We start from the raw sequence: 22,334 nt of genomic DNA, 5'->3' as shown, positions 1-22,334 counted from the left end.
TAAATAATAAATTGTTGTTGTTGTTGTTATAAAAAAACAGTGGAAAATGCAAATTTAAAAGAGGGGGGGATTTTTGCTGATTTCCCCTGCCTCTTGGAACTGTTCTCGCTTTGATTACCTAGATGCAGAAACATGCACATTCCCTTTCAAAAATGAGAGTTGAACTGAATTGGGGGGGGGGATATTGCGTGAACTATCATTACCCATGTGAATTACTGTACTCCCTTACGGCAGCAGACAATAATGGGGCTACCTCTAGCATAGCTAACAAATTGGCTCTAAATTAGAATATTCCTGATTGTTTTTCTCGCACCTTTGGTTTCCTTCTCCCTGGTTACCTGTTAGGGGCTGAAAGTGATGCTCCCCGCGGAGAGGATTCACAGCAGAAAAAAGAAGTCTCACTTCCTAATCTGTCAGAGAGTGCGGCTCCCTCAGCACTTTGCGTCCTGTTTTAGAAAAATGGTCATATGAGGAATGAAAACTCAATGGGGGCGGGGAGGAGAGAACTTCTGCATTTTACCTACACTACAGCTTGGAACGTAACCGTGTGTGATGAATTAAAGAAACAGCAAAGGAAGGGCAGGCAATATTTTGCTGAGAACAAATGGTCTACTTCATCCTTCTCTCAAAGAGTTTGCACTCCTTACAGGCCAAGCATGAAAGGCTTTGTGTCATTTTAAACTTCTTTCCTTCTTGTAATGTTTGGCCACATTGGATAGGAAAAGAGAAGCCACAGGAAGCGCAGTTCTCCTTTCTATGCAAAGCTATGTGATGGGGAGGGGGGGCTGTCTGTCTGTATGTGCATAAATACATAATTGATGAATGATACGGGTCTTATATATTCTTTAATGGTATATTTATGATTGTTTTAAAAGGTGTTCTAAGTTGCTTGGAGACCTTTGGGTAACTAGTAACCAACAAAGAACAATAGACAATAAACTGTCCGTCAGAAACAGGGCTTAGCTTTAATCACCATTCTCACAATTCAAGATGAATTATCTCAGATTTATTTATATGAATAATCACATCTGACACAATGGAATTAAATTATAAAGCAAAAAAAACCCCACACCCCTACTTTTTTATTCACAACAAAACCTCTGTCTGAGTCTTTCCCTTAAATTGTTGTTGTTGTTGTTGTTTACTGCAATTATTATTACAATTATTACAATTTGTTATCCGCCCTTCACCCTAAGGGCTCATGGCAGTTACAGCAATTAAAGCACAACATTAATGTTAAAATTATTATTATACAATATTAAAAGCAGTTTTAAAATGAGTTAAAATTTTACAAAAATAAGGCAGGTCCTAAAAACATACATCTCAAGAGTCAAAACATTAGCAAGTCCCTGTTAATTGCAGTTGGCAAGTCTTTTCCTGATCTGCGATTTGGGGACTACAAAGGGCTTAATGCCACATGGGCAACTTTCTCTTCAGGCTTCCTTAGGGAAGCTGCCATTAATAATCAGCAAAGGGCAATAGGCAGTGCACTAGCTTGCCTTTCAGGTGGCACTAGAGACTAAAAATCTCTCTCCCACCTTTCTTGTGATTCAGTATGCCCAATACCTTTCCTTCCCAAAAGCCCTTGTTTAGAATCAGCATAGACCCAATTACCAGCTCCTGGCACTTTCTGAAATAAGATTTACCACTTCTGCTGGTGCTCAACGAACGATGAGACACGTAGCTTATCGAGTTCTTAGAGCAAACTGTCAGCAATTGACACTGTTTATTTAATGCCATGACTGTGCCAGGTGTTCCTGGGGTGTTAGGCAGGTGGGTAAGCTGCTAAGAAGCTGTGGTGTTTCCCATTTCCTGAGGTAAATTTCAGGAGGAGCCACACTCCTTCGATTCCTATCTCTTTTCCTTCTGGTGTGGTGTTCTGTACATAGTATGCTTAGTGGTAAGGTTTAGATTCATTATAAGTAATTTTAAGTTTAAGTTAGGTCTGCTGCAACTGGATTTCTTATGGACAGTGCCAATCTTGAATGTATTGGATTTGTGACCATTATGCTCATTTGCCTTCAGTAGCCGTAAAGCTCTGCTGGATGAAATATAATTGTCTCTGGTCTATTTTGGGGGGAATCCTGCAATGTGTTTTAATTTTTACTCTGCTAATTATACATTGGAATCTGCTCTGGATCAATATTGAGTAGAATTGCACGACACAAACGCCACTCTGTAACTGGAAAGATGTGCTGTGCAATTCTCTCCATGGTCTGTCAAAGCACATCTCACTTACATTTTGACTTTAATTTGCACAAGACACTTTTTGGTGCCTGATATCCCAAGAATACTAGGCCTGAAATCCATTCTAAGGAGTAAACCCTCTTGAACACAAGACATAATTCTGTATAAACGTGCCTAGGATGATAGAGGTGTCCTATCAAACAGAGCCAGGACATAGCTTCCAAAAAATTGAAGAAAAATTAACCAGACATACATTTAAACAAGATGACCTGGTGGAGGACAATGGGAAGTTTTATGGTTTGTACTTTCTTCTAAATAAGGTACACCGGGTAGAGGAACAGCACACAGCTTCTAAAAATTCCATTTCCTCAAACAAATAACAATGTGATTTGAGGGGAAAGTGCAGTATCGCCACAACAAAACACCTGCCTTAAGGGAAGATAGGAATCATGTGTGGGGAAAAGTGCATCTTTATTGTGAAGGGAATAATCCAGGGTAAAGGGTTCTTTGCATAGTCCCTGGTTCATTAAACTACTTTTAAAAATTGACATATCAACTTTCAACAGAAGTTTCCATGGCAGAAGCCCAATAAAAAAGTAAAAAAACCACACAAAAAACTTTAACATTAAATTGCTAAAAATAAAGAAGAAAAGCACACACCCAGCCATCAGAACAGTAGTACAAGTAGTGCAAGAAACAGTAATAATATATCAACCTTTCAAAGTTCAGGAAGTTAGTGAAGCAGGCACAAGCCAAGTATCTCTGAGTTTCCCCCAACCAGGGAACCACCACAGAAAAGGCACTGTCTCTTGTTGTCATCTGCCTCTATTTTGAAGGCAGAAACATACAGGCAAGTTTATTTGGGAGCAAGTGGTCCTTCAGTTACCTTTCCTCCCATAGGCACAAGGGTTAGATGTTGTGCTTTTTCAGAAAGGAAAATAAATTACCTATATATGCCCTTAATAAGATTAAACAGTATTATCTAGAGCTTTCCCACGCCAGAGTTTGCCGTAGGTTTGCGTTCACACGTAATTTGTGTAGTACCAGAACGTTACCCTCAAATAATACAAATCTTGATTGGTAAATCGCTGGAAATTCGACTCCAAACCGCTCCATTCAGGGTCACAAATAATTTGTTTTGGTAGTTTGGGGTGGGTGGATCAATTGTCACTTTTGGCTAACCCCCTTCCACCCCACTGCTTCCTCAGTCTTTTCATTTCTTTTCTTGTAACTATTTCTGGTACATTCCTGAAGGGAGGATATTTTTATCCTTTTGATCCCTCAGATTTGCACAAAACCAGAAAACTGCACAAGGAAATGGCACTAGCATTAGCCTCTCCTCCTTTGTGTGTGTATAATTCTGAACCATCAGGTTTGCTGAAACCAGAAAACTGCACAAGCAAATTTACAATTGCCTGGCTATGCCTACTGCACACTTCTTATGCAGATTTTCCAAATAAATAAAAAACCCAAAGTGCACAGCTATCTGTGCGCGTTCCCTGTTGTTACTTAATTGGCATAATAACAAATGAGAAGACAGGTTCAAACAGAAAAGGAAACTCCTACCAGTATGAATGCGAAAGATTGTGGTTTCTCCTCAGAAACAAATTCAAGTATGCACAAGTGTGGAATACTCCAAGTTGATTTGGATGGGGAAAAGTGGATTAACAGATAAATAATGCTCACATGTGGACAAGCCCCTCAATACATTTGCTGGAAGCAGACAGCAGTAAGCAGACAAGGTGCACCAAGCCAGAACTGCTCAAAGGACAAGGAATAATTGTACTAGATCAAAATCTAGAACTTCAAGCGAGAGATCCCAACCACATACCACAAGGGAAATTGACCTCATTGAATTCCAGCTCTACCAACAAATCTCACCTGGATAACAGTCTCTAACAATACAATTTGCATTTCTTTAAAATGGCTTTAGGAATGTTCCACATTAAAACAAGGCATCCACATTTCCTTTCATTCCCTTCATCTCTTCTTCTGGTGACGAGCAGACATCTAGTGAAAGAAAAAAGCACATCTATAAATATTATTACCCAGATGATTTGTCAATGAATGTATTTGTAACACTTTGATTTTGACAGTTCAGTCAGTTTAACAATATTTTTTAAAATACTTTTTACTGTTTTATTTTCTTTTATTGCTACTGGATTTTATTGCTTTTAGGCACCATTTTACATTTTTTTGTAACATTGTATTTCTAAGTCAGTTTCAAACAGCAAACTGCTCTCTTTTTCCATAAGTATTTTGGTACATTTGGCGCAATTTTTAAAAATAACCTAAAACACACACACACACACTCACACAAAAATGCCACCTTTTAGTAAACGAGGGGCTCTTCTGAAAATGGATTCATGACAACTGTATCGGTGTTCCTCTGTTTGAATGAACAGTCAGTTTAACAACATTGTTACTGGCTTCTGTTTTAACACACACACACCGTACTTTTCCGTATATAAGACGCCCCCATGTATAAGACACCGCCTATTTTGGGGGACTCAGATTTAAGAAAATCGGGCGAGATGGCGGTATGTATAAGGCGCCCCCTAATTTTTGACATTATTTTTAAGGGGGGAAACCTAGTCTTATACACAGAAAAATACGGTGTGTGAGTGTGTACACACCCACACCCATCTTTCCTGATAAATTTACTCCCACACAAAATGTGTGCTATTTTACATTGGCAGGAAAAAAACTGCTCTGGGGGGTTCTTTAACTCGCTGGGACAGATTTTGAAGATGCACTGATGGAGGGAGGAGCTACAGGGGAGAAGAAAGTTCGGTTGCACAAGCTGTTTTACCAGAACAGCAACATTGGATGTGATCCACTGTCACTATATGGAAAATTATTTGGCCAACTTGTAGTCCTGCTGAGAGCTACTTTTCCATTCTAATTAGGAGATGTCTCCAACCTCAGCTTGTGTAACTGTATATGAGACTTTCTTCCAATAAGTGTCCAACTCTCTTTAATAAACTTTTATGTTTAAATCAGCAACGATGTCCCTTTAAATTGTCCTTATTGCACAGAAAGAATCACTGATATTCTTGAAGCAAGGATCACTCACAACATGGAGAAAACACGTTTAATCACGTATCACATCACTTTTCTTGAGAAACTGAGATTAACCATACACTGAAGCATAACAGCTAACAAAAAATCCAGCTCATTAATGTAATAAGCAAAATGCTGCCATGTTAATAGCAAAGTGTATTAGAATTTGTCTAGTATTAGTATATCATTAATTCTTAAAACTGAAAAGTGATTTTTAAAAATGTGCTCTTATATCCTAAAGACTCTTATTTTCTTTAGTTTTTGTATGCCCGAGAAACTTATTTTTCCCCTCTTTGTATTTGTTAATATTCTAAAATTCAACAAAAACCATTTGGAGCGGGGGGGGGGGGGGACCCAGTTCAGGTTTTTTTTTAAAAAGGAGGAAACAATTGGCATTTCCCTAATCCACATCCATTAAAAAGACAAGAAACAAGAAATATCTGTTTCAGAAATGAATTTATTTTACCTCATTACATTACATTGCAATGTGCACTTTGTAGCTTAACAGTGCTAAATAAACAAGCATATTGGCTGATACGATAAATTACCAAAATGAGTTTTCCCAGTGGGAACTACAATAGGCTATCCTGACTTTGTTTTACACAATATTAACTTTCACAGTACTGTTTCTACTTTTGAGCCCTAACTTTAAGTAAAGGGATATCTGAAAACTTGCGGGGGGGGGGGAGGAAAGAAGTGAGAAAGAAGCTGGCCTATACAAAAATAATTACTGTATCAAAAGTCTCATTTTGTTGTTTTAGTTTTTGAACTAAAGAAAGAAGACATTGTTTTCATGCCACTCTTGTCAACTTTTGCCAGGGCCTTTTGAGCAGCTGACATCTTACTGTTTGCCTGGAAATAAGAACAGAGGAAAAAGTTAGACTAAAGTACAGTTTCCATGCTACGTCACATGCTTATCAAACAGAAACCACACATACCCTTTAGCTTTTGTATATCCCTTCACACCATTGTGCCTAAATATTTTATCTGGGGGATAATTGGATAAATGTAATCACATGGTTTGCAGATCTGGCTAATATAAAAAGGTGACATTCGGCCTGATCCGAACAACATTCCTTCACATTTAGATAGGTGGGATGTTTTATCAGTTAGACGGCACAAACATTAATGAAAACACCAGACACCAGAATCCTGATCATGCTGGGAATACATTGAAGTTTAAATGCATGGTTTTTTATCCCAGAAATGCTACAGTAAAAACAAAGATTAATATACACAACTTTAATGCACATCCACACATACAGTGAACCGCCCTGAGATCTTGTGATAAAGGATGGTATATTTTTTTTAAAAAATGTTAAATGAAGAAGTAAAATTAGACTACTGTTGCTGCTTGAAATTCTTCATCTTGAAACTCTGTGTTTCTCAGGTTTTCCAACATCTTTCATGAGTAAACTGAACTGAATTATGCAGACTACTCAGCTCTTTCCACATCTTAAATACTGTACTATGCCTGCTCCAAAATTTGTACTCTGTGTGATTCTCGAGTTCCTTTTTACTAAGCTAAGAGTGTCACCTGTAAGCTACACTCCAGCCCTAAGCCTTGATGTCACAAACATCCTAACTGCTTAGGGTGAATATGTTAGAAAATTGTTCCTTAACTAGGGCGGCTTGCTGTCATCAACAATGGAATCAGCAGTGCTGTGGACTTCCCCAATGGGAACTCCATAGAGCAACTGACCTCTGCTGAAAGCAGGATTTTGCTTTTCCTTTATAGCAAGGCTTGGCCTCAAGCTGTGCTATGAAGGAAAAATGGGTCACCTGATGTCATAGTGATGTCAGGTGACTGACAGATGGGCGGAGCCTCTCTCACACACCCCTTGCTTAAAGTGGCCCACTGTGAGTGGAGGAACTCAGGGAATGGATTCAACATTCCAGGATACTGTTGTAGCAGATTTATTAAAAGCTTTACTAGTTCTTTAGTCCTAGATAGCCATGAAAGCCTTTTAAATTCCTGCCACCAATATTTTCACCATTTCTTGAACTAGTTAGAATATACTATTCTAAAACTTAATGGGTTTTTTCCTCACATATAAAATTAGGGGTTTTTTTCAGCCAGAACTTCCTGGAACTCAATTCTGGCACCTCTCAGGTGGATGCCATTGCCATTGTAAGAGAATGAGGGAGGAGTTCATGGTGAGTTCTGGCACCCCTTTTTCTGGAAAAATAGCACTGGATAGAATGCACTGTACATGCTTAGAATATGCATTCTACTTTCTCCTGAGTAAAGGAGCATCCTACAAGAAAATGAGGCTGCTAGTCAAAAAGCTAGTCGGAAAAGCGATATACAACTCACCTTTTTGCTTTTCAGATCACTAGTATTAAACTTGGTGTAATCCTCTTCTGCTTCCACGGGGGCATCTGATAATTTCCTTTTCTGCAATGTTAGAGTGAGGATTTGCTCCATAAAAATCACAGTGTATTGCATACACTGATCTTCAGCGTAAACAAAAAACGTTCAGGCTTAATGTGAGCAATGGTGATAAAGTCATCCAAAGCAGTATCGCCTGTCCTCTAGATTAAGTGGGTAAGCCGATTGCAGAACATGCAAGCAGAGGTGGGAAAAATGCTGAGTGAGAATGGTTGGATAAAGGAAGAAGACTATGAGCAGAGGAAGCAGAGATCTGAAAAGTGGAAGTAGTATGGACCTGGGGAAGTGAGAGGCCAAGGACATTAATACAAAAGACACAAGTGTATTTTCTTATCCTGCATGCATCTGTATAACTCCTGCTTTGAAAACCATAGGCATAATTGTAGCACTTCATTGCCAACATATACTCTATGTACCAGTCAATTTGAAAAGTCTTCCTCATTTGATTGGTGGTAAAAATGTCTGTGATTAAAAATAATTGCACATTCTTCTTACATCTTGCCGAACACTGTGACACTGTTTCATGCTTTCAGCTTGATGCTTTAAAAAAGCCCAGTTATCAATGGGGGTGGGGAGTTTGTTATCAATGGGAAAAGAAGTATTTCAAGACTTGACTTCCTCTCCTCTAAGGATTGCTCTGGAACAGCATTTCTTTTTCACCATCTCCAGGGTTCCAGACCATGGTCTGAAGGCTCACGATGCAACCACCTCGCTGAGGCTAAGCTCACCTGAGTCTGGCCAATGCCTGAACAGGGATCTGCCTGAAAACCCCATGCAAACTGCCCTCAGGTTCCGTGATGGAAGGAACGCAGGGCATAACTGCATGAAAACGATACGTATCCAACAGTACCTAAATATTCATTACCTTGGATGCTGGCTCCGCCGGAGGACTTGCAATTTGTGGGAGCCTGGAAAGCAAACCAAAAAAGAAAAGAGGTTAAGGAAGTCAAATTTTAGAACTATCAAGCTAGAATATTTTATCTATTTATTTTGAAGTATTTGTGTGGGAGACAAGCAAGAGTGGGTTTTTATCAGGATGGGAGCCTGGGGAAAGGGGGAAACTTTCCAGGTGGGAGCTGGGGATACTCACTTTTTGCATGCGGATTGAAGATTAGGGTAAAACTGGAATATATATATATAGCCCTGTATTCGAGTTTTACCCTAATCTTCAATCCTCTCCTTTCTTTCTTCTTTTGCCTTCCTTTCTTTGCTTTTGCTGTTTCTCTCTCTCTCTCTCTCTCTCTCTGACTTCATTTGTTCTAGATATAATTTGATTGCATTGTGAAAACTTTAATAAAAACTTCTGGGCTAGAACAGCCATGCACCACACACACACAAAAAAGAATTCTACTTTTATTTCAAAGTTGTATTCCCTGTGTGTCAGTTCTGAAACAAAAATGCCAAAGCCAAATGACAACAAATATTACTTCAGATGCAACCGAATAATCAAATGATGTAAGCAGTGGGCAGGAAGACTAAAAAACATAAAAACAGCATTAGGAGAAAATGTAATATGTACAAAAAATATTCTAGTGGGGGTGTAAGAAAGGAGTGTGTCTCGAAAGGCTGTGTGGCCTGGGATAAGACCTGGAGGGCCACATTGGCCCCTGAGCCTCCCCTTTCATCTTCAGACAAGTAACTAGGCAAAGCAAATGTTAAACTTAGTCACAGGCGTCATATTTTCTAAGTGCTGAATCAAGTGCATGTGTACGTACTTTACAAATTAGAAAGAGAAAAACACACCCACCAAAGGCAGAAACAGCAGTAAAGCAGCAATTTCAGTATTTCATTATAATATTTTCTGACAGTCTCAATGCCTTCTGTACTTAACTAAATCAGTGATTCTCAAAGTTTGAGCCCCCGGGTTCCAAATTAACTGGCTGAAAATTGCAGACACAGATGGATCCTTTCCACCTAATACAGTGGTACCTCGGGTTAAGTACTTAATTCGTTCCGGAGGTCCGTTCTTAACCTGAAAATGTTCTTAACCTGAAGCACCACTTTAGCTAATGGGGCCTCCTGCTGCTGCCGCACCGCCGGAGCACGATTTCTGTTCTCATCCTGAAGCAAAGTTCTTAACCTGAAGCACTATTTCTGGTTTAGCGGAGTCTGTAACCTGAAGCGTATGTAACCCGAGGTACCACTGTATATAAAGAGCTAAAACATGGGAGGGAAGCAGTCATTGCCATCAAAGTTATCCCTTACAACATAAAGCTTGTATACTCACCTCAAATACTGAGCTAGTGCGATACTCAGCTCTTCAGAAATATATTCAGTAATTAAACCATGAGCATAGCGAATATAGTCCTCTGAAAGAAAAACAAAATAAATGCTATAAAACATCTCTCCTTTAGAATCCTCAGTCTCCTAATTAACACTGCCCCAAGTTTACCACTTCCACTGTGATGAGTGATCCGCACCTTTAGTTTCGTGGTGTTCCCATCAGTGCATCTCACACACCCTTTGGCCTAAACCAGATGTGGGGAACTGCTGACTCTCAGCAAGCATGGCCAATGGTTAGGGCTGACGGGAGTTGCAGTCCAGCAACAGTTGGGAGGGCCAAAGGCTTCTCACACCTGCCCTAAACGGAATCAATACTTGCAAAGAGCAGACACCGAATGCTATAGACAGCTTGCAGCATGCCAGCAGTACTTACGTCCCGACTGTCACTCATAATTAAAATGCAGCAATGGTTGTCAGCTTCGTATTGGTTGTGTCTTGGGGGAAAATAAAATTGGAAAGGTATGGATAACCACACAGATGGCCATGCAAATGTTCCCTATTGGTTTCATAAGCCCAGGCAACCAGATGGGTTATTTCTCCCTGTCTGACCCTCTCTTCTCTTTCCAACTGAATACTCCTGAAGGCATAAAACTGGCTATAAAGTTATGTAGCAACTATTATCTGTTTTGCCTCAAAAGGATAGCAGTGCTGGGAACATCAACTAGTTTTGGGGAGGGAGATGGGTGCATTGTGGCCACTGTCATAGTGTTTAGCAGCAGTGGCCTGGTAACTATAAAAACACCACACAAACACAAAAGTTAAGAGAAACTGAAAAGAATGCCTGGAAAAGCAACTAAGTGAAGGAGGGAAAGTGCAACACACAAGCTGATGTCATATGGCAGTTGTTACAGTAAGGAAAATGTAAATACAGTGGTACCTCGGGTTAAGTACTTAATTCGTTCCGGAAGTCCATTCTTAACCTGAAACTGTTCTTAACCTGAAGCACCACTTTAGCTAATGGGGCCTCCCGCTGCTGCTGCACCGGAGAACAATTTCTGTTCTCATCCTGAAGCAAAGTTCTTAACCTGAAGCACTATTTCTGGGTTAGCGGAGTCTGTTACCTGAAGCGTATGTAACCCGAGGTACCACTGTACTGCAAGAGAAAATCATGTATGCGAACAAATTAAGTACTGTACAAATCTTACCAGCATAAATGTTTTATATTTCACTTGGGACCTAAATCCCCTTACCTTCAGTGGCATCCGTGTTCCGTTTGCCGCTGATAAATGTAGCAGACTGCACCTTTCCACCCACAGGTATGTCATTGTCTTTTAACACTTTGACAGTCTGGTCGACCTGACAAAAGCCACAAAACAGAAGGGCTTATCATCGCTGCCGTTGCGCGTACATGCAATGTACCACCAAAGCCAAACCCTGAACCTACGAACTGAAATCTAGCACACGTTTGTAGCTGCTACCACACTGACATGGGTCACAATCTTCTACGGTTGCCCAAATAAACCCCCTTTTGGTGGGATGAATGAGAATTGTGCAAGAAAAAAGTGGCACTCCTGAGACATTTCCGTTCGTGTAAAATGTAACTGCTCAGGAGAAAATCACAGAGGACTGCATTTACGGCATACAATTTACTGTTAAAATAGCTACAAACTTAGCAAATTATTGATACACTTTTAAAAAGTTTTCCTAACCAAACTTTTTCCCTACTGCAGCCAGCAAAGGCTACTGAGGTATTCCATTTGGAGAGCGATCACAACTAAACTAGCATAACTACAGCAGAAAAAGTGGGGATTTTAAGCAGAGATTGGATGGCTGTCTGTCAGGGATGTTTTAGCTAAGATTCTTGCATTGCAGGGGGTTGGACTAGATGACCATTGGATCCCTCCCAACTATGAGTCTATGAGTAAGTGGAATGCAGCTTATGCTGCTCACAGAAAATGTGAAGAGAGAGGGGAGGGGAGAGGGAAAGTCCTGCATTACATCTGAATGCCCCCCTTTTATTTTCAGACAAGTAACTATGCAAAGCAAATGTGAAACTTAGTTCAGGGGTGTCATATTTTCTAAGTGCTGAATCGAGTGCCGCATGAGAGCACATGTACGTACTTTACAAATTGGAAGGAGGAATACACACCCACCAGAGGCAGAAACAGCAGTAAAGCAGCAATTTTAGTACAGTGGTACCTCTGGTTACGAACTTAATTTGTTCCGGAGGTCCGTTCTTAACCTGAAACCATTCTTAACCTGAGGTACTTTAGCTAATGGGGTCTCCCGCCGCCGCTTGTGATTTCTGTTCTCATCCTGAGGTAAAGTTCTTAACCTGAGGTACTACTTTTGGGTTAGTGGAGTCTGTAACCCAAAGTGTTTGTAACCCAAGGTGTTTGTAGCCCGAGGTACCACTGTATTTCATTGTTATATATTATGACAATCTCAATGCCTTCTGTACTTAAGTAAATCAGCAGATCTCAAAAGTTTGCACCCCCATGGTTCCACATGAGTTGGCTTAAATTATGGAAGTCCACCAGTCACAAAATGGCTGCCCAAGGGTGGAGCCAGTCACAAAGTGGAGGCGGGTGGAGGTGGAGTTTGGGATAATCTGCAGGAAATTACTGACAACCACTGATATCTAATCCGTCCCAGAAATTATATAGGAACATGGGACGCTTACTGGTAAGGTTCCTTCCGGACTGCTGTAACTAAGGCATCCAATAGTGCAGGTAAAGAAGAGGAAGGTCCTTAGAAATCGGCTGCATCCTTATAGCACTGTTACACGTTTTCAGTTTTAACTATAGTCCCTTGCTTTTGTACAAGGCAACATGTAATATTCAGAATTCATCACAATAGAAAAGAAACTCTTTTAACATAAAGATACCTTCTTCTTCAGCCACTTCAGTGTTTTCTCCTCGCTGTATTTATAAAATTTTCTGCCACCTATTTCTGAGACAAAAAGAGTCACTTCGTATTTAGGTTTGTACTTTCATGACATTTATTTATTTATTTATTTGTTGAATTTATATACCGCTCTGACATGAAATAAGACATTGCATTAGATATGCTATTTCAGCATCCGTACAAGGTTACCAGTGAACACATTTTTTATACACACACACACACACACCAGGTTACCAGTGAACACATTTATAAACACACATATACATATACAGTGCTTTTTTTCTTTAAAAAAATGTTTACGGGTACTCTCATTTTGACTCAAGAAAATCACCATTTTATAATCCAAATCGGGGTAAATAAATACAGTAAATACAACGAAACCGACCAATCACTGTGCTAGATTCCAACTCCTACTTCACACATTAAACGCTCACTTCCATCTGAGATTCAGGAAACACCATGCCAGGAAATGAGGCCGTCATCAGAGGTAGCAATGGAACTGATGATTCACCGTGCTAGAGAAGAAGCTTTTTTATTTAATTTTTAGTTTCTTCTCCCGTTAGATTCACAAAATGTTTAAGGGTATGCGTACTCCTGTGTACCCCCAGAAAAAGCACTGTACATATATATATACATATATATATATATATACACACACACATGCTCGAAAGGCTGGCGGCGGGAGGAGGTCTCTCCGCCCCACCGCCAGCCTTCGGAAGGCTGCTCGGAAGGCTGGCGGCGGGAGGAGGTCTCTCCGCCCCACCGCCAGCCTTCGGATGGCTGTCCTGAAGACTTGCGGTGGGAGGAGGGTTTTCCTTCCCACCGCCAACATTCAGAATGCTGTTCTGAATGTTGCCGGTGGGGAGGAAAAACCCTCCTCCCACCGCAAGCCCCGGGAACGGAGGAGAAGCGCTGCGCGCCTTCTCCTCTGTTCCCGGACCTGTCCTGAAGGCTTGCGGTGGGAGGAGGGCTTTCCTCCCCACCGCCAACATTCAGAATGCTGTTCTGAATGTTGCCGGTGGGGAGGAAAAACCCTCCTCCCACCGCAAGCCCCGGGAACAGAGGAGAAGCGCTGCGCGCCTTCCCCTCTGTTCCCCTACCTGTCCTGAAGGCTTGCGGTGGGGAGAAAAGCCCTTCTCCGCACCGCCAGCCTGGCAAGCGGTCTCCATAGGAACGCATTAATTGATTTTCAATGCATTCCTATGGGAAACCGTGCTTCGCAAGACAAAAAACTCGCAAGAAGAAAAAACTTGCGGAACGAATTAATTTCGTCTTGCGAGGCACCACTGTATATATATACACACACACACATATATATATTACACACCCAAGGTTACCAGGGAAACACACACACACAACCTTATAAACATTGGTCTATTTTGCTCATTAACTGGCAGGGCTCTCCTGTGTTTCAGAGAGGGCTCTCTTCCAGTCTTACCTACAGATGTCAGGGACTGAACCGGGGACCATGTGCATGTAAAAAATGTATTCTACTACTAATTAAGCTACAGTCCCTCCCTCTACAACTTGGGCATGTTGAACACACTTAGAGTTTCAGCTTACATTCCTGGCACTCACGATTGCAGAAACTGTTGTGAAAGTATGAATACTCTGCGTTCAGTGGCCTCTGTCATACAGACCCTCTATAGTTTGACATGGTTCACTGGGAGTTATTTCTGCATGTATGGCTTGTGAAAGCTGACTGTGACAAACCTTCACCGTCCTAACAGCATGAACTGACAAAGGACTGTAAAACCTGTATCAAATGCTGCTTGCTCAATTTATTTGTCAGATCTTGTACCTTTTTCATCTACTAGGTGGTGAACAGATTGCGAAACATTCTTGCAATTTAGCAACATTGCACAGGAAGAGAACTCTTCGTCTACCAGGAACTGATCCAAAGGCTGAAACTTTCCCTGCTGGAAAAAGGGAAGATAAATCAAAATGGTGAATGGATCAAAGTGATTCTAAAATATTTTGCCAGAAATATATATTTTTTTATGGCCAGGTAATTTCAGCTAGAGATGGATGGCTGACAGGTACTACCAAAAGCTGCTAAAAAATTAAAGAACATCGAAGCATTAACAGTTATTTCGGACTGATGAAAAAGGCAACAGAATTCTTTAATGAAGGGTGTTTAAATAAAGCTTTTTTAAAAGAGTCAGTATTTTAAACTCCTAGTGACTCTTTGTTGTGAAGGATAAATACAAGTTCTGCAAGTGAAAATGCACCAACAGAATTAGCAGACCAAAAGGCAACAAGATTTTGTACCCTCTCTTTCACTAGAAAGATTTACGGACAGAACTCTGGAATAGCCAATCTTTCTTCCTCACAATACATGTTCCAGTTTGGCTTGAAGCCCTACAGGGGTTGTTTTCTACATAATTTAATAATTTCAAGTGACAGCCATGCCAACTTAACCAGGTAGTACCCAAACACATTATAATATGTAGTGGAGTCTACTGACTACAACACTTGAACACCTACCTACTTTAGAGCATTAATTTACAGTTGTTTTTGGAGAAAAGCAATATAATGTCATCCTTAAAAATTTCTAGTTACCTACCTCTTTCTCTGCCTTGGTAAGGTAAAACAACAACAGAAATAAGGGATCCACTGGTGTAGCAAATAATAGCCGTCCATCTAAAAGTATATAAAAAAGCATCATCATGACAATAGATAAATAATTATAATAGTAATTTCCCTTGATAAAGACAATCTTCCCCTGAATAAAGAAATAGGTTCTATACCACAAATAAAATATTGTTATATTTGATTTTGGGTGCTCAAATGTATTTCTTTATCCAGGAGCAGATCCATGTAGACAATTTTGAGCTAGGAGGCCTGACTTGGTATAAGACAGCTTCCTATGTTCCTGTGTATATTCTTATACAGATCTGAATTGAGGGCAATGGAAGCATAAAGCTTCGCCCAGGTCGTTACATGTAAATGAGGATAAACTAAGCCGCAGTAGCTCAGGAATCTGTGTATGCCTAAAATCACGAGGAATCGCTGCTTGAAGATCAGGTTGCAAATGGAGAAAGAGGACATTGCTCACCATGTTGAACAGCTTCGCCTATAAACCACGACCGGTATTCTTCATGAAAAGCTTTCACTTCAAACACCTGACGGCCATCACTTCCAAACAAGTAAAGGGCTGCTTGTCCTGTTAAAACGACGACGACACAGATATTGGTTTCGGATTTCTGAAGCTGCCAATAGGCACCCCCAATCAAAGGAGGAAAGTAAACTCTCAGGAGAATGCTGGACTATATGCAAAAGAAACTCAGACAAATAGAAAAGTTTAAGCATCACACTGAAACTAAGGATTGCCAACTCATGCACCCACAGAGTATCCCAGGTACCCACAGAGTAGACTGCAAAGAAGCATTATATTGTAGCTAACAATTGGCTGCTGTTCATGAATGGGTGAAGTGGGGGGGGTCACCATTGTTTCCCTGGTTTGCAAATGTGCCCATGGGTCCAAAATGGTTGACAACTCCTGTGCCAACCCATGGTTTAGGAAGCTTTACTATCGTTTGGCAGGGATCACATCTGGATGTAATGCTAACTGTTGAGAGAAGCAATAAGCTTTGGCTCCCCGACTGTGGTTTGTTTCAGGGCGGGGAGTTGGAACACAAACACTGGTTTGGACAGAATGTCAAGCCAGCCAACTCTGTGGTTTGTTTCCTTGCTCCAGGAAAGGAAGAGGGAAGGAAGGAAGGCTCAAGCTGCGTGCACAAGCAGGCAGCTCATAAAGGTAAAGGTACCCCTGACCGTTAAGTCCAGTTGCGGACGACTCTGGGGTTGCGGTGCTCATCTCGCTCTATAGGCTGAGGGAGCTGGCGTTTGTCCGCAGACAGCTTCCGGGTCATGTGGCCAGCATGACTAAGCTGCTTCTGGCACAACGGAACACCGAAACCAGAGCAGCACACGGAAATGCCGTTTACCTTCATGCCAGAGCGGTACCTATTTATCTACTTGCACTTTGATGTGCTTTCGAACTGCTAGGTGGGCAGGACACAAGCTAAATTTGCTTAACGTGTTCCATCTGAATGTAAGCATTGTGTATAAACTGGCAAACCATGGTTTGCAGTCAGCCAGCAAAGCAAAAGTGGAAATCATGACCTGAAGTAGATTTACAAAACCATAGTATTAACTATAAAAGGTAAAGGGACCCCTGAACATTAGGTCCAGTCACGGATGACTCTGGGGTTGCAGTGCTCATCTTGCTTTATTGGCCCAGGGAGCCGGCATACAGCTTCCAGGTCATGTCGCCAGCATGACTAAGCTGCTTCTGGCAAATCAGAGCAGCGCACGCAAACGCCATTTACGCTGGAGCGGTACCTATTTGTCTACTTGCACTTTGATGTGCTTTCGAACTGCTAGGTTGGCAGGAGCAGGGAACAAGCAACGGGGCACTCACCCCATCGACAAGCCCTAGCCTGTGGTTTAACCCACAGCGCCACCTGTGTCCCTGTATTAACTATAGTTTGGCATGATGTCTGAACTAAGTCTATTACAGATATCATGTGAGATCAACATATCCCAGTCCTTTTGACGCTTGGGAATTAATTTCAAAGAAATCTGACATGGATCTGGGCAGCCCAGGACTTCCATACACATTGCCCAGGCTTGTGGTGCTGCTAACACAGTGGTTTTAATTCACCCCCAGCGGCACACTCCATTGTCTCTCGAGACAGACGGATGTCAACAACAATATGCCTTGGATGTAGCCATTGTTTTATTAGCTCTGGGACAGAGGAACAGCTGGCAGCTTAACTCAGCCCCCCAAACCCATGTATTTTACAGTAAAACACAATTCACAACATACAGAAACATACAGACATAATCTTACAGAAAACATTTACTGAATAGACCAAAAGCCCTATTCTTTTTTAACACGTCCTTTTAAAGCTTCAGCCTACAAAGGAAATACAGTGGTACCTTGGTTCTCGAATGGAATCTGTTCCAGAAGTCCATTCTTCTTCAGAAAACATTCAAAAACCAAGGCGCAGCTTCCAATTGGCTGCAGGAGCTTCCTGCACTCAATCGGAAGCTGCGGAAGCCACGTTGGACGTTCGGCTTCCAAAAAATGTTCACAAACCGGAATACTCACTTCCAGGTTTGCGGTGTTTGGGAGCCAAAACATTCGAGTCACAAGGTGTTCCAGAACCAAGGTATGACTGTAATTCAAATTTGAAGGTAAGGGAAGAATTACAATTTCAGACTTGCCTGTACTTGGATTACGCAGTTTTGTAAATAAAGGCTCAGAGCCCGGCTTCTTTGGCAGATTAGTAGCAGATTCTGAAAAAAGTTAAATTCCAAAGTGAGATATACCCTTCATATATTTATAAATATTCACATCTAACTACTATTACTGTAAATATGGTTGAGGCTTCCCTTGTTACCTGTGAAGAGTAAGAACTGCCCCCAGGAGATCAGGTGAGCCCCTATCTTCTGAATACAGTGGTACCTCAGGTTAAGTACTTAATTCGTTCCGGAGGTCCGTACTTAACCTGAAACTGTTCTTAACCTGAAGCACCACTTTAGCTAATGGGGCCTCCCGCTGCTGCCGCACCGCCGGAGCACGATTTCTGTTCTCATCCTGAAGCAAAGTTCTTAACCTGAGGTAATATTTCTGGGTTAGCGGAGTCTGTAACCTGAAGCGTATGTAACCTGAAGCGTATGTAACCCGAGGTACCATTGTACAGACTTCTATTAAACAGGGTTGCAATCTAGAAGCTGTGCACTCAGATTCACCAAGTCAACATCATCATCACTCATAGGCAGGGAGAGAGTATGTATGTGGTAAAATACTGCGTGGGCTTGAATGTCACCTGACATAAAAGAAACTTCACACCAACAGGAAACATGTTGGACCACAACACCTTTACTGGTGTGCTAGATCTTTCCTTGTGGGGATTTGAGTGTTTGTTTTGCCACATGGGATAACAATCTTAACTGGCAGGCTCTCACTCCTGCAGTTTGATATGTTAAAGACTCATGGGCGTAGCCAGGAGGGCAGCTGCCCTCCCAATCAAGTAAATAAATAAAAATACTTAACTAACTGACCAATTGCATTGCAGATAACTTGGTTCTGTTCCCCCCAACATAAAGCCTGCCCCCACCGAAAATAAATCCTGGCTACACCAGGCCATGTGTACATGGTCAGAATCCCATCTCAGAGGCAGATGAAATGGAGGAGAAAGAGGTCAGATTGAGAAGAAGATCAGGAGGACACGGAGACTTGAGTGATAGGGGAAAGGCAGAAAGAGGAAACGCTTGCTTCCTGTGTCTCATCCTCCCACACTTTGTGTGAGATGGTTGTGTGTGTGTGCACACTCACACACACACACAAGTTGACATGCATGCACGTGCATGTGTGTGCCAGAGAGAAGGGCACAACTGTGAGAATGCCCTCTCTGCCCTATCTTCTCCACCCATTGCAAATATTGGCAAACTCCCTGCTTTTTTAAAAAATCTGCAATGTCTGCATGCCACAGAAGTCAGTTCAAATTCTTCAGCATTTTAATAGTGGTCTCCACCCTTGCATTCAAAGAACTAGCTTTACCATGAATTCCTGCTCATGACTGCGACTGCCACAGAATGACAAACCGGTATGATTATGGCTGTGATCCAATGAGATGCTAGAGCAAGACCTTAGGGATGCCCTTGTTGTTTAGTCGTTTAGTCGTGTCCGACTCTTCGTGACCCCATGGACCAAAGGACGCCAGGCACTCCTGTCTTCCACTGCCTCCCACAGTTTGGTCAAACTCATGCTGGTAGCTTCGAGAACACTGTCCAACCATCTCGTCCTCTGTCGTCCCCTTCGTCTTGTGCCCTCAATCTTTCCCAACATCAGGGTCTTTTCCAGGGAGTCTTCTCTTCTCATGAGGTGGCCAAAGCATTGGAGCCTCAGCTTCAGGATCTGTCCTTCCAGTGAGCACTCAGGGCTGATTTCCTTAAGAATGGAGAGGTTTGATCTTCTTGCAGTCCATTGGACTCTCAAGAGTCTCCTCCAGTACCGTAATTCAAAAGCATCAATTCTTCGGCGATCAGCCTTCTTTATGGTCCAGCTTTCACTTCCATACATCACTACTGGGAAAACCATAGCTTTAACTATATGGACCTTTGTTGGCAAGGTGAGGTCTCTGCTTTTTAAGATGCTGTCTAGGTTTGTCATTGCTTTTCTCCCAAGGGATGCCCTTAGTATATATATTTATGCTCTTTCCACACACACACACACACACACACACACACACAAACACAAACCAGCTCTAAACAGCAAATCCTCTGGGGCCATACTTTAGCTGTCCCAACGTAGCACAGCAGTAAATTGAGGAAAACAAGTCCAGACTCCCTTAGACACGTGTAACTGGTCAGAGCAGCTCTTTGGATCGAGGCCTTTATCGGCCACAACTCATTTTAAAAAGCGATCATATTTTCATTATCTTGCTAGCAGGCTCCACCACCTCCCCTTTTTTAAAAAAAGCACCAAGTGCTCCAGGAAGTGACTTCCAGTTTCGTTTCTGCGAATTCTCGCCGAGATGTTTTCTGTTCCTTATGGCACTGATCAGATCCTCCAGAAATGCCTTTAGGGGGATACACACATACATACATACATACATACATACATACATACTCGCGCGCGCACAGACACGCGTTGCCCCAAGAGGGCAACTTAACTTCAGGACAAGGGAGGGAAGATCCATTCATTCAAATGAAAAGATTCCACCCCCACCCCAGAAAAGAGCCCATCCTTTCACAGCTGCAGCAGCCCTCTCCCCGCGCCTCTTTGCAAGGAGTTCTTTACCTGGCGCAACGAGCACCCATTGGCGGCCGCCGCCTCCTCCGTTCCCCGCGGAGGCTTCCAAGACCCGCTGCCTCCCAGCCGGCATGTTGCCTTCTGCTCACCGCGGACCCGCCCCCGCCCCTCCCCTCGCTATAACCCTAGACATACAAAAACTAAAAGAGGTGCACATGCGGGCCAGCTGGCGGGTCGTCGCATGGGAATGCCCTCGCTAGACTTCTTCGCTTGGCGTCCACGCACAAAGACAAGTTTTATACATTTTAGTTTTTGGGTCCGTGCTTTTTTTCTTCTAGGAAAGAAAAACGGTGCTGGTACACGCCCATGAAGCTGTTACACTAAAGGTGCAGGTTAAGTTCCCCCGGGGGGGGGGGAGCCCTGTTTTTGTTATATTTTCTAAATTTCTGATAATATTTTACTTTTATATTTTGGATAATGTTATCATTTTTGAAGTCACTTCTTTTGGATAATTGAACCAAGTCGTTTGGCATGGGGGGGTGCAAGAAGCAGGGCACCAGCAGTGTGTATATTTTTATATATTCTGTAAGCCACTTGGAGATCTTTCAGTGACAAGGCTGGGTATTGATTGATTGATTGATTGATTGATTGACTGACTGACTGACTGATTAAATTTGTATACCACCCAATAGCCGGAGGTCTCAGGGCGGTTCACAGAACAAAATCAAAATACTGTATAAAACCACTATATATATAATCAAAATAAAAACAACAACCCAATAACACCTCCCCCCAAAAAAGGAACCAGATTTTAAAAGGGCATAGAATGTCAATCAAATCAACCAAAGACCTGGTTAAAAAGGAACATTTTTGCCTGGCGCCTAAAGGTGTATAATGAAGGCACCAGGCGAACTTTATACTGTTTCACTTTGTAAAATTTGGAACTTTACACATTGTTCCCTATGGGTAGGCAGCAGCTAACTTTGTCAGGGTGTGTGAGACAGAGAAGGGACCACGAGGGTCATCTAGTCCAACCTCCTTTTCACCCGACGTGGGGCTCAAACCCACAACCTCGAGAGTCTTATGCTCAACCGACTGAGCTATGCAAGCTAAGATCCTGGCACCTAAGGAACCAGGCTATCTCATCTTCAACCAATGGAGTTATCAGTCTATCATTATTGCTAATGTAAGTCTGTGCTGCTGACTTTAGGCGGAAATCCAAAATTTCCCGCGCAGGCTTGGGCCAGCGCCACCTGGCGGAATAATACTTCCAAAGCATTTAATCGACAATAAACTCTGCGGCTACCCTCTTGTGGCTAAATCATATCATTTCAGGCTTTCTGAAATATGTCTCTCTGAAAGATATGTTTGCACAGTATTCTTTACTTAACAAGCTTTGGGAGAAAGTGCTGGACTGTGTAACTATATGACTGTGCAGAAAAAGTTAACTCTTTCAGCGGAGAATATTTTATTGAACTATATACCTGCAGTATGGAAATTATCAACGGGACAACGGAAATGGATTTTCCATGCCTTAACAGTTAAAAAAGAACATTTATGCCTGGCGCCTAAAGGTGTATAATGAAGGCGCAGGTAAACTTTATACTGTTTATACTATACTTTATACTAACCCATTGTCTGGGAAATATACAGTGTTTTCTTCATGGAAGAAATTCTGCTTTCATTCCACCACCCCCACCCCACAATTATTTGGTGTGGTCTATGATTACCTTGATCATATTTCATTTTAAATGGACCTTCCTGCTGAATGTAAAGCATAGACCCTCATTTTAA

At 41.9% G+C, this 22,334-nt stretch overlaps 2 protein-coding genes across 7 annotated transcripts in view; one reads left to right on the top strand and one right to left on the bottom strand.

Moving 5' to 3' along the window:
* The window catches only part of LOC310759668 (guanylate cyclase soluble subunit beta-2-like), a 16,990-nt gene extending 13,264 nt beyond the window's left edge, over positions 1-3,726 (top strand). For both annotated transcript variants that reach the window (XM_083607256.1, XM_083607257.1), the window contains exon 15: positions 346-3,726. In XM_083607256.1, the coding sequence (XP_083463382.1) occupies positions 346-455 (110 nt within the window). In that variant the 3' untranslated portion in view covers positions 456-3,726. The remainder of the gene's footprint in view (positions 1-345) is intronic.
* Positions 992-22,334, bottom strand: RNASEH2B (ribonuclease H2 subunit B). Of its 5 annotated transcripts, none has more exons than XM_083607413.1 (11): positions 22,271-22,334; positions 18,008-18,079; positions 15,831-15,938; positions 15,339-15,415; positions 14,574-14,691; positions 12,753-12,817; positions 11,116-11,221; positions 9,870-9,951; positions 8,508-8,550; positions 7,568-7,648; positions 5,690-6,102 (listed from the first exon to the last, which is right to left on the bottom strand). In XM_083607413.1, the coding sequence occupies exons 1-11, from the start codon at positions 22,317-22,319 to the stop codon at positions 5,995-5,997; spliced, it is 909 nt and encodes a 302-aa protein (XP_083463539.1). In that variant the 5' UTR covers positions 22,320-22,334; the 3' UTR covers positions 5,690-5,994. The 5 variants fall into 5 exon arrangements, with proteins under 5 accessions (XP_083463540.1, XP_083463541.1, XP_083463539.1 ...); XM_083607411.1 differs by lacking the exon at positions 22,271-22,334 and adding an exon at positions 20,589-20,698; XM_083607412.1 differs by lacking the exon at positions 22,271-22,334 and adding an exon at positions 20,589-20,698 and having other exon boundaries at positions 14,574-14,688.

The sequence above is a fragment of the Podarcis filfolensis genome (assembly GCF_964270895.1).
Source record: "Podarcis filfolensis genome assembly, chromosome: 3".
NCBI lineage: Eukaryota > Metazoa > Chordata > Lepidosauria > Squamata > Lacertidae > Podarcis > Podarcis filfolensis.
The sequence above is the reverse complement of the archived record's forward strand: the minus strand, read 5'-3'. Positions and strand labels throughout refer to the sequence as shown.

Excerpts from the sequence above, each read along its gene's own strand:
- RNASEH2B (XM_083607411.1), bottom strand. The coding sequence starts at position 20,673 with ATGCCGGCTGGGAGGCAGCGGGTCTTGGAAGCCTCCGCGGGGAACGGA. Across the intron at positions 7,649-8,507 it reads CGGCGGAGCCAGCATCCAAG|AAAAGGAAATTATCAGATGC; the intron begins GTAATGAATATT and ends CTAACATTGCAG. Across the intron at positions 6,103-7,567 it reads GTGATCTGAAAAGCAAAAAG|GCAAACAGTAAGATGTCAGC; the intron begins GTGAGTTGTATA and ends TCTTATTTCCAG.